At 45.7% G+C, this 11,161-nt stretch overlaps 1 protein-coding gene across 5 annotated transcripts in view; it reads right to left on the reverse strand.

Moving 5' to 3' along the window:
* KCNQ5 (potassium voltage-gated channel subfamily Q member 5) overlaps window positions 1-10,533 on the reverse strand; it is a 295,136-nt gene extending 284,603 nt beyond the window's left edge. For 4 of the 5 annotated variants that reach the window (XM_050893932.1, XM_050893931.1, XM_050893933.1 and 1 more), the window contains exon 1: window positions 10,175-10,530. In XM_050893932.1, coding sequence (XP_050749889.1) covers window positions 10,175-10,530 — 356 coding nt within the window. Of the gene's footprint in view, window positions 1-10,174 lie in introns of all 5 variants that reach the window. The other variant, XM_050893934.1, reaches the window with a different exon arrangement.
* Between the last annotated feature and the right edge of the window lie 628 nt (window positions 10,534-11,161).

Below are 11,161 nucleotides of genomic sequence, written 5' to 3' on the forward strand. Positions count from 1 at the left end.
GCTGTTTCTCTTTTATTCTAAATTCTGCTTCATCTTCAGTCTACAGATGCAGTTGGGACATCTCAAAGAGAGAAACATACACAGATTAAATGACTAGCAATTGAATAAATCACTTGAGAGCATGCATACTTACTGCAACTAAGTATAGTTGCATAGGAAGTGTACTGGAACCTCCTTGAAAAAAACATTTAATTAACATTTCTAGTAAAAACAAGTAGGTGGGGCCAAAGGCATGAGAAAAGGAGGTGGAAAGGAGGTTGTAGCGAGGTGGGTGTCAGTCTCTTCTCCCAAGTAACAAGCGATAGGACAAGAGGAAACGGCCTCAAGTTGCGCTGTGAGGTTTAGACTGGATATTAGGAAAAATTTCTTCACCGAAAGGGTTGTCAGGAACAGGATTGTCATTGGAACAGGCTGCCCAGGGAAGTGGTGGAGTCACCATCCCTGGAGGTATTTAAAAGACGTGTAGATGTGGCACTTACGGACATGGTTTAGTGGTGGACTTGACAGTCTTAGGTTTATGGCTGGACTCAATGATCTTAAGGGTCTTTTCCAAACTAAATGATTCTATGATTCTAAGTTCTGCCTCCCAACTGCACTTCAGAAGGGTCTGAGGGACAGGTCTAAGAAAAACCCCCCAACTGCCAGCACAAGCTCTTCCTTCCTCTCCGTTGCACAGATACCTGCAAGTAGCTCATTCACACGCTGCTTTACATTTCCTGCCACCTATATGCATCCTTTTGCAGACAGCAGCAAAGAGCAAAACTGTGCTCCTTCCTGCGGCAATGGTTCATCTGATGCATGTGAAAAAACCTGACTCTACAGGAAAGTATCAACTGCACAGAGACAAGAGCAGAAACAGAGATTTCTTTCCTCCTAATGATTTTAGAGACTACTTCTAACCTCAGTCAGCATAACTTTCTTGGATGTAAAAGAGTTTTTCAAGCTGATGTGATTTTCTGGCAACATGGCAATGCCTTTTCTCTGGTGCTGGGCCACCTGAAGGGAAGAGGACATCACCTGCTCACAAGCCCCGGCTGCAGTGAGGACGCCACTCCAGCTTCAACTGAGCCATCACCTGTCATTCTCCAATGACGTGGCAGTTTTGCCATTGAAAAGATGTGGTTACTGATACAGACTTGTCTCCTGGGGAGACTGACCTACATTTCCAAACTCACTGCCAAGGATCAGTGGCCCTCCACCCCCACTATTTACAGAAATGCATCCAAAACAATATTTCATCTTAATTTTCCCACAAAAGGCCCTCTCAAGTATGTCAGGATCCTTACACTTATTTAGAAAGGCCCCAGCAGTAACTTTTAAGTGCACTCCTGCCACGAGAGCTTGGAAGAGGAAGATTTGTGCATTTGCTTCTAATGGGTAATTCTCAGATACCATGGTTATGGATGAGCTTAGGCCGTACAAAGCAATTAAATTTAATGCCCTAGGAGAAATTAGATGCTATTTCTGACTGAATGACCTCAAAAGGGTGTGTGCAAATGCTCTAATCTATGACACTACTGAACTAGGGAGGCATCTGAATGTGTTCAGTAGCATTTTTTTCCTCTCAAAGCAGAAAGTTTTTACTCTCTTGGTTTGGTCGTATTTGACTCCTGGCACCAGTCTGTTGCTACCATATGATATCGGGTATGACTACAATAAAATAATTAAAACTCTACAAAAATCCTGAAAGGCGTAATATGTTTGCTTTGTTGAATTAGGGAGTCTCAAAGCAAGAAGGAAGCCAAGACAAACAGGAATATATTGCTTAAATCAAGAAGTGGGCAGCTACAGAACTTCCTTTCTTCATTATTTCTAATCACTTTAAGAGCATGATTCATTTGTTAAACTTCATTCTACATAAGTGGGGAGAAAAAAGTGAATTACCCATTGAATGCACAATAGAATAATGAAAGGAAGCTGCAGGTACTCCATGCCTTTGAAAATCATTCACTCTTCAAGAAAATGCTTACATACATATTTATGTCCATCTCTGTTCAGGAAAATACACACATTTATGTTTGAAGATTTTCTTGGGTGAAGGCCAAACAGAGAAATTCAGATATGTCTAGCTGGAGGACTGTGTCCACCTCTGAATCACTGGACCAGACTGTATATATTAAGAAGTAATCACATAGTCTTTCAAGTAGAAGACACTGCCTGAGACTACACTTCAGTGCCCAAAATGATGAACGTTTTGCTGAGCTTCCTGTAACGCAATTACACTGCAACTCAGACAGCTATCACAAGATAAATCTAACGCTCAACAGAAAATTGAAAATATTTCTCGATTAAGTGCAGCTGACCTGTAAGACAGCCTTTGAACTTTCGATTAATATCTTTAAAGGAAGTTTACTTTGCACATGAGCACAGCAACTGCGTAAAATTATTTTGCAATTGATAAACTGTACAGCTGATGAATTTTGTACCTTAACTGACCTGTGGTGGCAATCCCTTGGGTAATCTACATCTGCTCTCTTACAGGAAAACTGTAAACCAAACTTAAAAAACCAAAATCTCTCAGAGAAAACAAGAAAGGAGAAAAAAAATACAAGTTTCCTCAAACTCAACATAGTTTATATAATACATCTCTAGAAGTGAATCTCAATACACCAGTATTAATTAAAAACCCAAGAATGCATGCTCTGTTGTGTTAACGGTTTGCAAAGGGAAAAAGCAACATTTATTGTAAGAATAAACATCTTCCTCATTAGGAATAATGTAGCAAATGATGTCTATTACATATATATGTTGAAAATTTTTCATTAGATAGTATTATTTATGCTTTCTACTCCATCTTTTTTACCTGTGTGCAGAAGACTCACTTTTGCTTTAATTAAAATCAGTGGCAAATTTCATTAATTTTCATCAGACATTTATGGTCATGGAAATATGAACCATATAAAAATGTTAAACACTTGGCAATTAAGTTTTACCTTTGAATTATTAAGAAACAACTACCTTACAGCAGTGAGTTTTATTAGCAATGTCAGGAGTTTACATTGTCTAGGAATAAAAGTTTTTCCTTCTATATATTTTCTCCGTAAGAAGATTAATAAAGTTACAAACCATCTGCTTTTCCTTTCCACTGAAACTATTATGAAAAATTTCACTGCACTTTCATGAGTTTTGGTAAATACATTAATGATGTTTATTCTCATGAATAGGGAAATCACTATTAATGGCTGAATAATCATTGGTATTCCATTTAGTTGATGCTAGGAATTATTTGCAATTATTGCAAAAATATTAGTTCAATTGCACTTTCATCCAATTCAGGAATTGGATTAAGCTACAAGCAACAACAGGAAAACAGGGTGAATAGCTATTAAAAATATAGTCAGATTTGGAGCATGGAAAGAGCATCAAGTCTGTGTGGATATCATGACTTCTATTTTTGCTTTAAAAAGTCAAACACTGGAGAAACGTTAAAAGTATTGGGAAAAATAAGGTGTCTAGCTCATTAAGCTATCATCTAGAGCCTACTCTGAAAATCTGTCACACAAATACTGTCTCACAGGCCATTAAAATCTTTCTTGCATCCTCTAAAACAACTGCTCCTTTGAGACAGCACATTATTTAATGCCACATTATGTATTCACAGATCATCCAACCCCTGGACAAAATCTATGTTTTGGGGCAACTTCTTTCACCATATGAGACCACAGAAAGTTCACCAACAGTCCCCACATCATACAAAACACCCAATAAGGAAGACAAGAAATGTCACACCCAAGACTGGCACACCAAGAAAAACAGATCTAAGACAGGACTCTCACCCCCAAATGTAATGCTAATTGCATGATTTTTGCATGATGGGAAAAAATTACAGCAAAAAGATAATGATAAAGAAAGCTCATAACTCACTTCTTGCTTTATGATGGAGAAAAGATGGAGAAGATCCTACTCGCAAAGGTTGTACATTTATTTAAAAATTTGAAACCCAAACACTAACCTAAGATACTATCCACCTTCCTATACACAATTCCTAATCCCATGTGAGAAATAAACCTTATGACAAACAGAAGAAAGTCCATGTGCATGAACTTTCCCCAATCCAGGTCTTGGTGACTCTTTCTCAAAGAAAGCCTTTTGTTCTCTTCTTTCTAGACGGTTGAGGATCAGTTTTGATTTTTACAGCAAATTAGCTGTTTCCCCTGGATCACTGCTCTTGAGTCAGAAAGTAAGGCCAGTACAAACAAGAAAACTTAGTAGATCAAGCCTCAAAAAATAAAATGTGAAACAGTATTTTACTAAGGTAAGTATACATCACATGATAAACATTCCTGATACTTGTCTACTGAAAATTGGTGGGCAATAGCTCTCCAACAAAAACCAAGTGAAAAAGAGAAGCTAGATGTTATTTATTGCCCGGGATAGGGTTCCAGGAGAGGACTGCTGTCCATGAACAACACCAGGAAAGAGGAGGAATGAAGTGTTGTTGATCATTTTATCTTCTCTGCCAATCACAGAGAAAGTGCAAGCGGTTTTAAAGATTGTTGTATCTCCACCTCTCTGGTCAGTGTATAGTGACTGAGATAGCACAAGAAAATACAGGACGTGAACATTAAAACCTATGAAGTCCAATTAAGAGAAGAGCAGAGATCTGAATCTGGTGCAGAATAATCCCACGCATCCATACAGACTGGGAACCCACTGTTTCGGTGGCAGCCCCACCAAAAAGGGCCTTGGCATTCCTGTGGACACAGCAGGTTGAGTACAAGCCAACAGCATGCCCTCATCAGAAACAAGGCAAGCAGCATACAACTACATTAGACGAGTGAGGCCAGCAGGCTGAAGAAAGCTATTTTTCTCTTCTACTCAATGTGGCCTCACACTATGGTACCCAGTTGTGCCCCCTCACCCCCCCCCCCCCCCCCCCCCCCCGCCCCAGCTAAACAGGGATGTGCAGAAGCTGGAAGAGATGCAGGAGAGCAAACAAGATAGTCAGGGGCCTCGAGCTTGTGTCTTACATAGAGAAGTTGAGGAAGCTGAGCTTGTTCAGTCTGGCAAGAGGGTGATCTAACAGGTGACCTAGTAGCAGCCTACAGCTGCTTGAAGGGAAATTAAAAGGATAAAGAAGCCAAATTCTTCTTGCTAGTGCCAGATGACACATAAAGGGGCAATGACCATAAATAGCCCCTTGGGAAGTTCAGGTTGGCTCTCCCGTCCTTCCCTCCCCATGCCAAAACCCCTCCTTTTTCAACAGGTGGGTGTTGCAGACCTGCAGGTTACCCAGCAAGGCAGTGGGACCTCCATCCAGTGAAGTTTAAGACCTGTCTAGACAAAGCCCGGCTGACACGACTGGGAAGAGTGTGTCTTCCAGCTGGACTGGGTGACTTCCAAAGGTCCCTTCCAAACAATGTTTAAGTGAGAAATATGCACACATATAGAATCACAGACTGCCTCAGATGCAGCAAACTGCTGCAGATTTATACTGAAGTCCGTCTAAATATCCACCATCGTTCATTGTCACTCCCTGAAAGAAAAACCCTACTAAAGTTTAGGTGTTACAGTTAAAGAGTTTTAAATTTTTACCTCCTTAGTACCTAGTAAGATTTGCTTTGCCACATCATTTATGTTGTCAACCCTATTATTCGTTATTTGTAAATATCATGCTGTTATTTATTTTTTAAAGCATAGAAAAATATATTATTATCCTAACAACATCAGGCCCTGACTCTGAAATGGTGCTTGAAAAGATGAAAGCCATAGATCTACCCACAGAGCACCTGGAACTAGTTCATTAGATGCCTTGAGATGGATAAAATAAAGAGATAAAATCATTTCTCCTACTTTCTGATAGTAGGAGAAAAAGCAAGTATTTAGGCTGTTGCACATTATTGTTTTTTTAATCAGAATGTGGAACCTCCCTAATTATACAAATGGCACAGCATGATGCAGCACTGTTAGCTCACATGCAAAGACGCTGCTGTTCAATAGCCATCTGATCATTAGTAAGCTATGCCCTTTCCGGCAGATCTGGAAAACTAAAATAGCTAGTTAAATCTTTGATGGCATCATTAGATTTTTTTCAGAAATCATTTTTCAGCCTTTTTCCATCAATAACGCAAAGGACAAGAAGAACATTATACAGGCTCTTAAATTCATCTAGCACCATATCTTATCTCCAGCAGTGCCCAACAGAGGATGCCTGTGGAAACCTATCAATACAGGTCATGCAAAGTGATACTGCCCTTGTGCACGCATCCAGCCCTGCGATTTGTGATTCAGAAGCTTCCAGAGCAAAAAGGTGGTGGCTTTGTAAAGAGGACATCCCCACAACAAACATTAAAGACTTTTGCATGGAATATATTACAAAGAAGTCAGTAAGAAACAGAAGCTTCATTATTCCTGAAATAAATCCAACATGTTAAATTAGGAAACTTATGCAACTAATTATATCCTACCAGTATAAACAGTATCAAAGAGCAGTATTTTTTTCTTAATGTCTTATGCCATCTCTTTTTCAGAATGTCAATTAAGAATAAAAATAATACAAAATCCTTATGACAACTAAAGATGAAATCCAGAGTTAAATTTCCAACAAATCTGGAATTCCCCTTATGATCATTCTAAGGCAATGTCTATAGATTTTTATCAAACTAAACAACCCAAAATAATCTAAATAAACAGCAACAGCAACAACAGAAAGAAATCCTATGACATCCCAAGACAATGCTTTTGAAAAGTTACAATATCACAGCATTTTAATGTAGGCGCGCGCCCGATAAATATGCACATGCTCCATGTGTAGGTGATGTGGTGTGGCATAAATATTTTACTAGCAGGAGTTTAAGTTACTGACTCATTACTTACAAATGGTATGAATGTTCTTTTCTGATTTTATAAATGTTCACATTTTCAGTGTTCCTGAATGATTAAGAACAGAAGGTATCTGAAAAGCAGTTTTTCAAAAACTTGCAGGAAAGATCTTAGATCTTTAACTAGGGCTTCCATGTAAAGACCTACTGAGGTGCACAAAAAGGAGCCAAGAAACATGTAATTTACGGCTCTACTCCCCAGCACAACTATACTGAAGTCAAAGGCCTTTGCTCCAGAGTAAATCCTTCTTCTAGTAGCAGAAGTTTGCAGAACAGCTGTCTTTTCCAGCACTTGGCAAGTTTATATTTACAAATAAACTAACCAATTGACTTCTGAATGTAGGTCACAACACTCATTCCTCAGGTGGTTGGCCTATTTTTCTCTTATTTGAAAGGGCAAAAAGAAAAAAAGAAGAGCTAACTGTGCATAATTCTCAGCTCTAAAGTGTTTTTCCCTATGGAAATGAGAAATTAAAATATCACTGCAGGGATGGCTTCTTATTTGTAAGTGATGCTTAATTCACCACTTCTTATTTCAAAAACAAACAGGCAAACCTAAATAAAATTCTAGAATGAAGAGTTTAAACTGAAACTCTGAAACCACCCGTGCATTACTTCAACCTACACATCAGCATGAGCTTCATTTCAGGAGACCAATGATCTACACAAAAGGTCTCACCCCAGATAGCCCATTCCTGTAACAGAAATAGTACAGAGCTATGACAGGCTTCACAGCAGTCACCAACAGCTTAGCAGAGGTAGGAGCAGACATCTCATCCACGTACTTAGTAATGTCTTTGCAACTCTAAACTACTTGTCTCAAGACTTTTTTTCCAAATAGTTGGGGGGGGGTGTTTTATTTTGTTTTTTTAATTCTGTAAGAAAGTATGTTTTCCAAGATGCAATTGTATTTGATCAGATGGCCGGAAAAAATTGAGCCTGAAACACCAAAAATATTATCTGAATATCTGGCAGTCATTAAATCAGAATTATATAAATACATTAAAATAATTTATAGACTGGCAATGAGAATTGGCTGTCAAATGGAAACCCAATGGAACTTCAAATGCACCTTGAACACTGTAGCAGTGATAGATCCTTAAAGGTAATATTATTACTAGATGCTTTTATATTACAGTAATGTTTCAAGCTCTTTCACACAGATCTGCTCAGATAAAAGATATAATGTTGGCATTTACAGCTGCCAAAATTGTCATTTGCAATTAAAAATTAAAACTGGCACTCTTTCTACGCAGGCAATTATCTAAACGCAGCTGGCAATGTTCCTTGTTTACAGTGCTGCTGTGTCATGACTTCACTCTGTTTGGAAATTTACTTTTTTTTTTTTTTTTTGAGGTTTGAACTTGTCAACCTTATTTCCAACTTGAACTTTACTTGTTTTAATGATTTTCATCATGATCTCAAAGAGAAAGTTCCAAAACTACAATTTACAGATTTTGTATGGCAACTTCAGGCACTGCAGTAAGATAATTCCTAGTAAATACTTTGGTGATTCTCACAACATTCATTTACATCCATCTACACCGCAAGATGACACCTGTAAGAACCCAAACAGCGAAATGTACCAAATAAATGCCCTCCAAGAAGAAAGTTCAAGCTGTAAGAGTTGATTTTCACAGTAAAAGAGAGAGAATGGGCAGATCTTCTAAGTAAGTGGACAAAAACCCTTTTACTGAACAAAATATAACATTAAGTATGTTTCTACTGCTTGTTATCTATAGCAATTTTGATCTACTAAATAAATCTATCCACAAAGTATCTTATTAATCAGGCTGCCATGTTTTTGGCAAGTATTTTTTCACTTATAAAAACTTTTATTAAAGTAGGATTTGGGGATTCCCCTGCTGCTGGGAGAGGAGCACCCTTTATGCTATCAAACAGCTTTTAGGGAACAGTTCCTTCCAGCTGCTGTAACCTCCAGCTAGTGAACAGCTCTCTAGGGAACAGCTGCTGTAACCTCTAGCTTGATTCCGGCAACTATCATGGAAATATAGTTACCTACAGCATATCAGTTAAATGTTCTGATTTATTTACGATATATTTTCTGTAGTCAAATGTAGAAACACCTTGTATTATATCCCCAATACAGTAATGCCTATCATCCCTCCTCTGTAATTTATCACAACGTTTTCACCTAGGGCTATGATCCAGTGCGATGACTCCTTGCCAAGCTGTATTGCACGTCTTGCTCAGCCATCCGAAAGGCTTTTGAGTCGGGCCTTTCCCCCGAATATTACCAAAACCCGTAAAACTAGGGGATTGCTAATGAACTAAGGAACACCACTGACCCTAGGGATACTTTAAGTAGTTACAGTCTCAGGTCCCCCTCACACAGCTCTCCCAGGCCAGCCTCTGCAAGTAAAGCAGCACAAGTTTCGCAGCGCGGTGACAGTACCCCTCTCCACAGAGCGATGCGACGGGACGTGTATTTTAGTCACCGGCTCCTTCAGAAGGAGGGGGCAGGAGGAGTCACTTGCTAAAAGAAAACGCGCAGACATGACAGATACCGGAGAAGCGGGCTGTCAGCGGGGGGGAGCTGGTCACTGCGCCCTTCCTCGGGGGTGGCCCCGGCGCCTGCGAGCGGCAGGTGGGCGCACCTGGGCCGCAGCATCCCGCGGCGCCGTGCACTCGCGGCGAGCACACGCGTGGGAAGGCGGCGCGGCCCACGCCGCCACCCGCACTCCCTGCGGGGCGGCAACCACGCGCGCTCGGAAAACACGCGGGAGGAAGAAACGCGCCGTGCGGCTCCGCGGCGCTAACTTTTCAAACCGCGCAGCGCTCGGTGTCCGCGAAGCAAAACGCACGCCGCGGGTACCGCCGGCGTACCCACCGCGCCTCACCGCCACGGGGAGGGGCCCGGAAGCGGCCGGCACCCCTCGCCCCGTCTAACCTCGGGGCCGGCGGGGCGGCCGCTGCGGAAGCGCCGCGCAGCCCCCCCCGCGCAAGCCGGCGGCCTCAAGCGCCCGGGAGACAAGCGAGCATGTGCTCCCCGCCGTGCTCTCCTCCGGCTCTCTCCGCCGGGCGAACCGAGCCTCTCCCCCCCCATCACCTCCCACCGAGGGCTGCGCGGATTTTCCGTCGCCCGCGCAGCGCCGCGCCGCAGGTGGCCGTGGCTCCCCCGCCCCCGCTGATGACTCCCGGGCACTTTCGGCGCGACTCGGGCCGGCGGGACCGGCCGCCGGCCGCGGAGCGATGCTCGGGGAGCGGAGCAGGCGGAGGGAAGGTGCGCGCCGCCCGGCGCGGCTCTGGCCGGGGGCAGGTGCGGGCGGCGGCCCGGGGGACGGGATGGGAGGGGACGGGACGGGAGGAGAGGGGAGCGGGTCGGTACTCACACGAAGGCGTGGTAGACGAAGGCCCAGCCGCGGGGCCGCTCCAGCACGTTGTACAGGTAGTTCTGCAGCCGGCGGTACTTGGCGTTCCTGCGGCAGCTCGGCCCGCTGCTGTACGAGAGCGGCTTCCCCAGCAGGCTCATGCGGGCGCCGTGCTTCCCGCGGCGGCCCTCCCGCAGCCCGGCGGGGGCGGCCGCGCCGCCGGTGCCCAGGAGCAGCAGGCCGTCGCCGCGGGCCGCCGCGCTCGCCAGCGCCCTGCCCCGGCCCGACTCCACATCCTTCATGCCCGCCGCCGCGCCGCTCTTCACCCAGAGCCCCGCGGAGCCGCCCTCCTCCCCGCCGCCGTGGTTGCGGGGCATGGCATCACCCCGGGCGCCGGGGCGAGCGCCGGGGCCGCGGCGGAGCAGGGCGCGGGCGGCGGCGGCCAGGCACCCCGCGGCGGCGGCCCGCAGGAGGCAGCGGGGGCCGAGGGTCTCCGGGCGGCGCCCGCGGGGCGCGGGGGCGCGGGCCACTTTGGGCGCCCGGCGCGGCGGGCCGGGCTGCGGCAGCTTCGCGGGGGCCCCGGCGAGGCAGCGGGCGCCCCCCCGGGCGCGCTCTCCTCCCGGGCGGCGGCGCCCCGCCGCCGGCCCCCGCAGCGCCGCCCGGCGTGGCCCCGCGGCCCGGGACGGGGCGGCCGGAGGGCAGCTCCGCGCAGCTCCGGCGGAGAGGCCGCGGGGGCGAGGGCTCCGGGCCGCGGCTCGGCGGTGCCTTTCGCCGCCCGCTCTCTCGCTGCCTCCCGCGGCACTTGGCCCGGCCGGGCCGGGCAAGCTGTTGCTCTCGCTCCCAGCGGCGGAGAGAGTCGGCGAGAAAGGCGGGCCGGCGGGGGCCGGCCGGGGCCGCGCTGCCGGGTGCCTCCGCGTCCCGGGGCGCAAGCGGCAGAGGCAGCGGCGGCGCCCGCGGCGGGGCGGGCGGCAAGCGGCTGGCGGGACGCGGCGCCCGCGGGCTACGCGC

Source organism: Gymnogyps californianus, chromosome 3, assembly GCF_018139145.2.
Source record: "Gymnogyps californianus isolate 813 chromosome 3, ASM1813914v2, whole genome shotgun sequence".
Taxonomy (NCBI): Eukaryota; Metazoa; Chordata; class Aves; order Accipitriformes; family Cathartidae; genus Gymnogyps; species Gymnogyps californianus.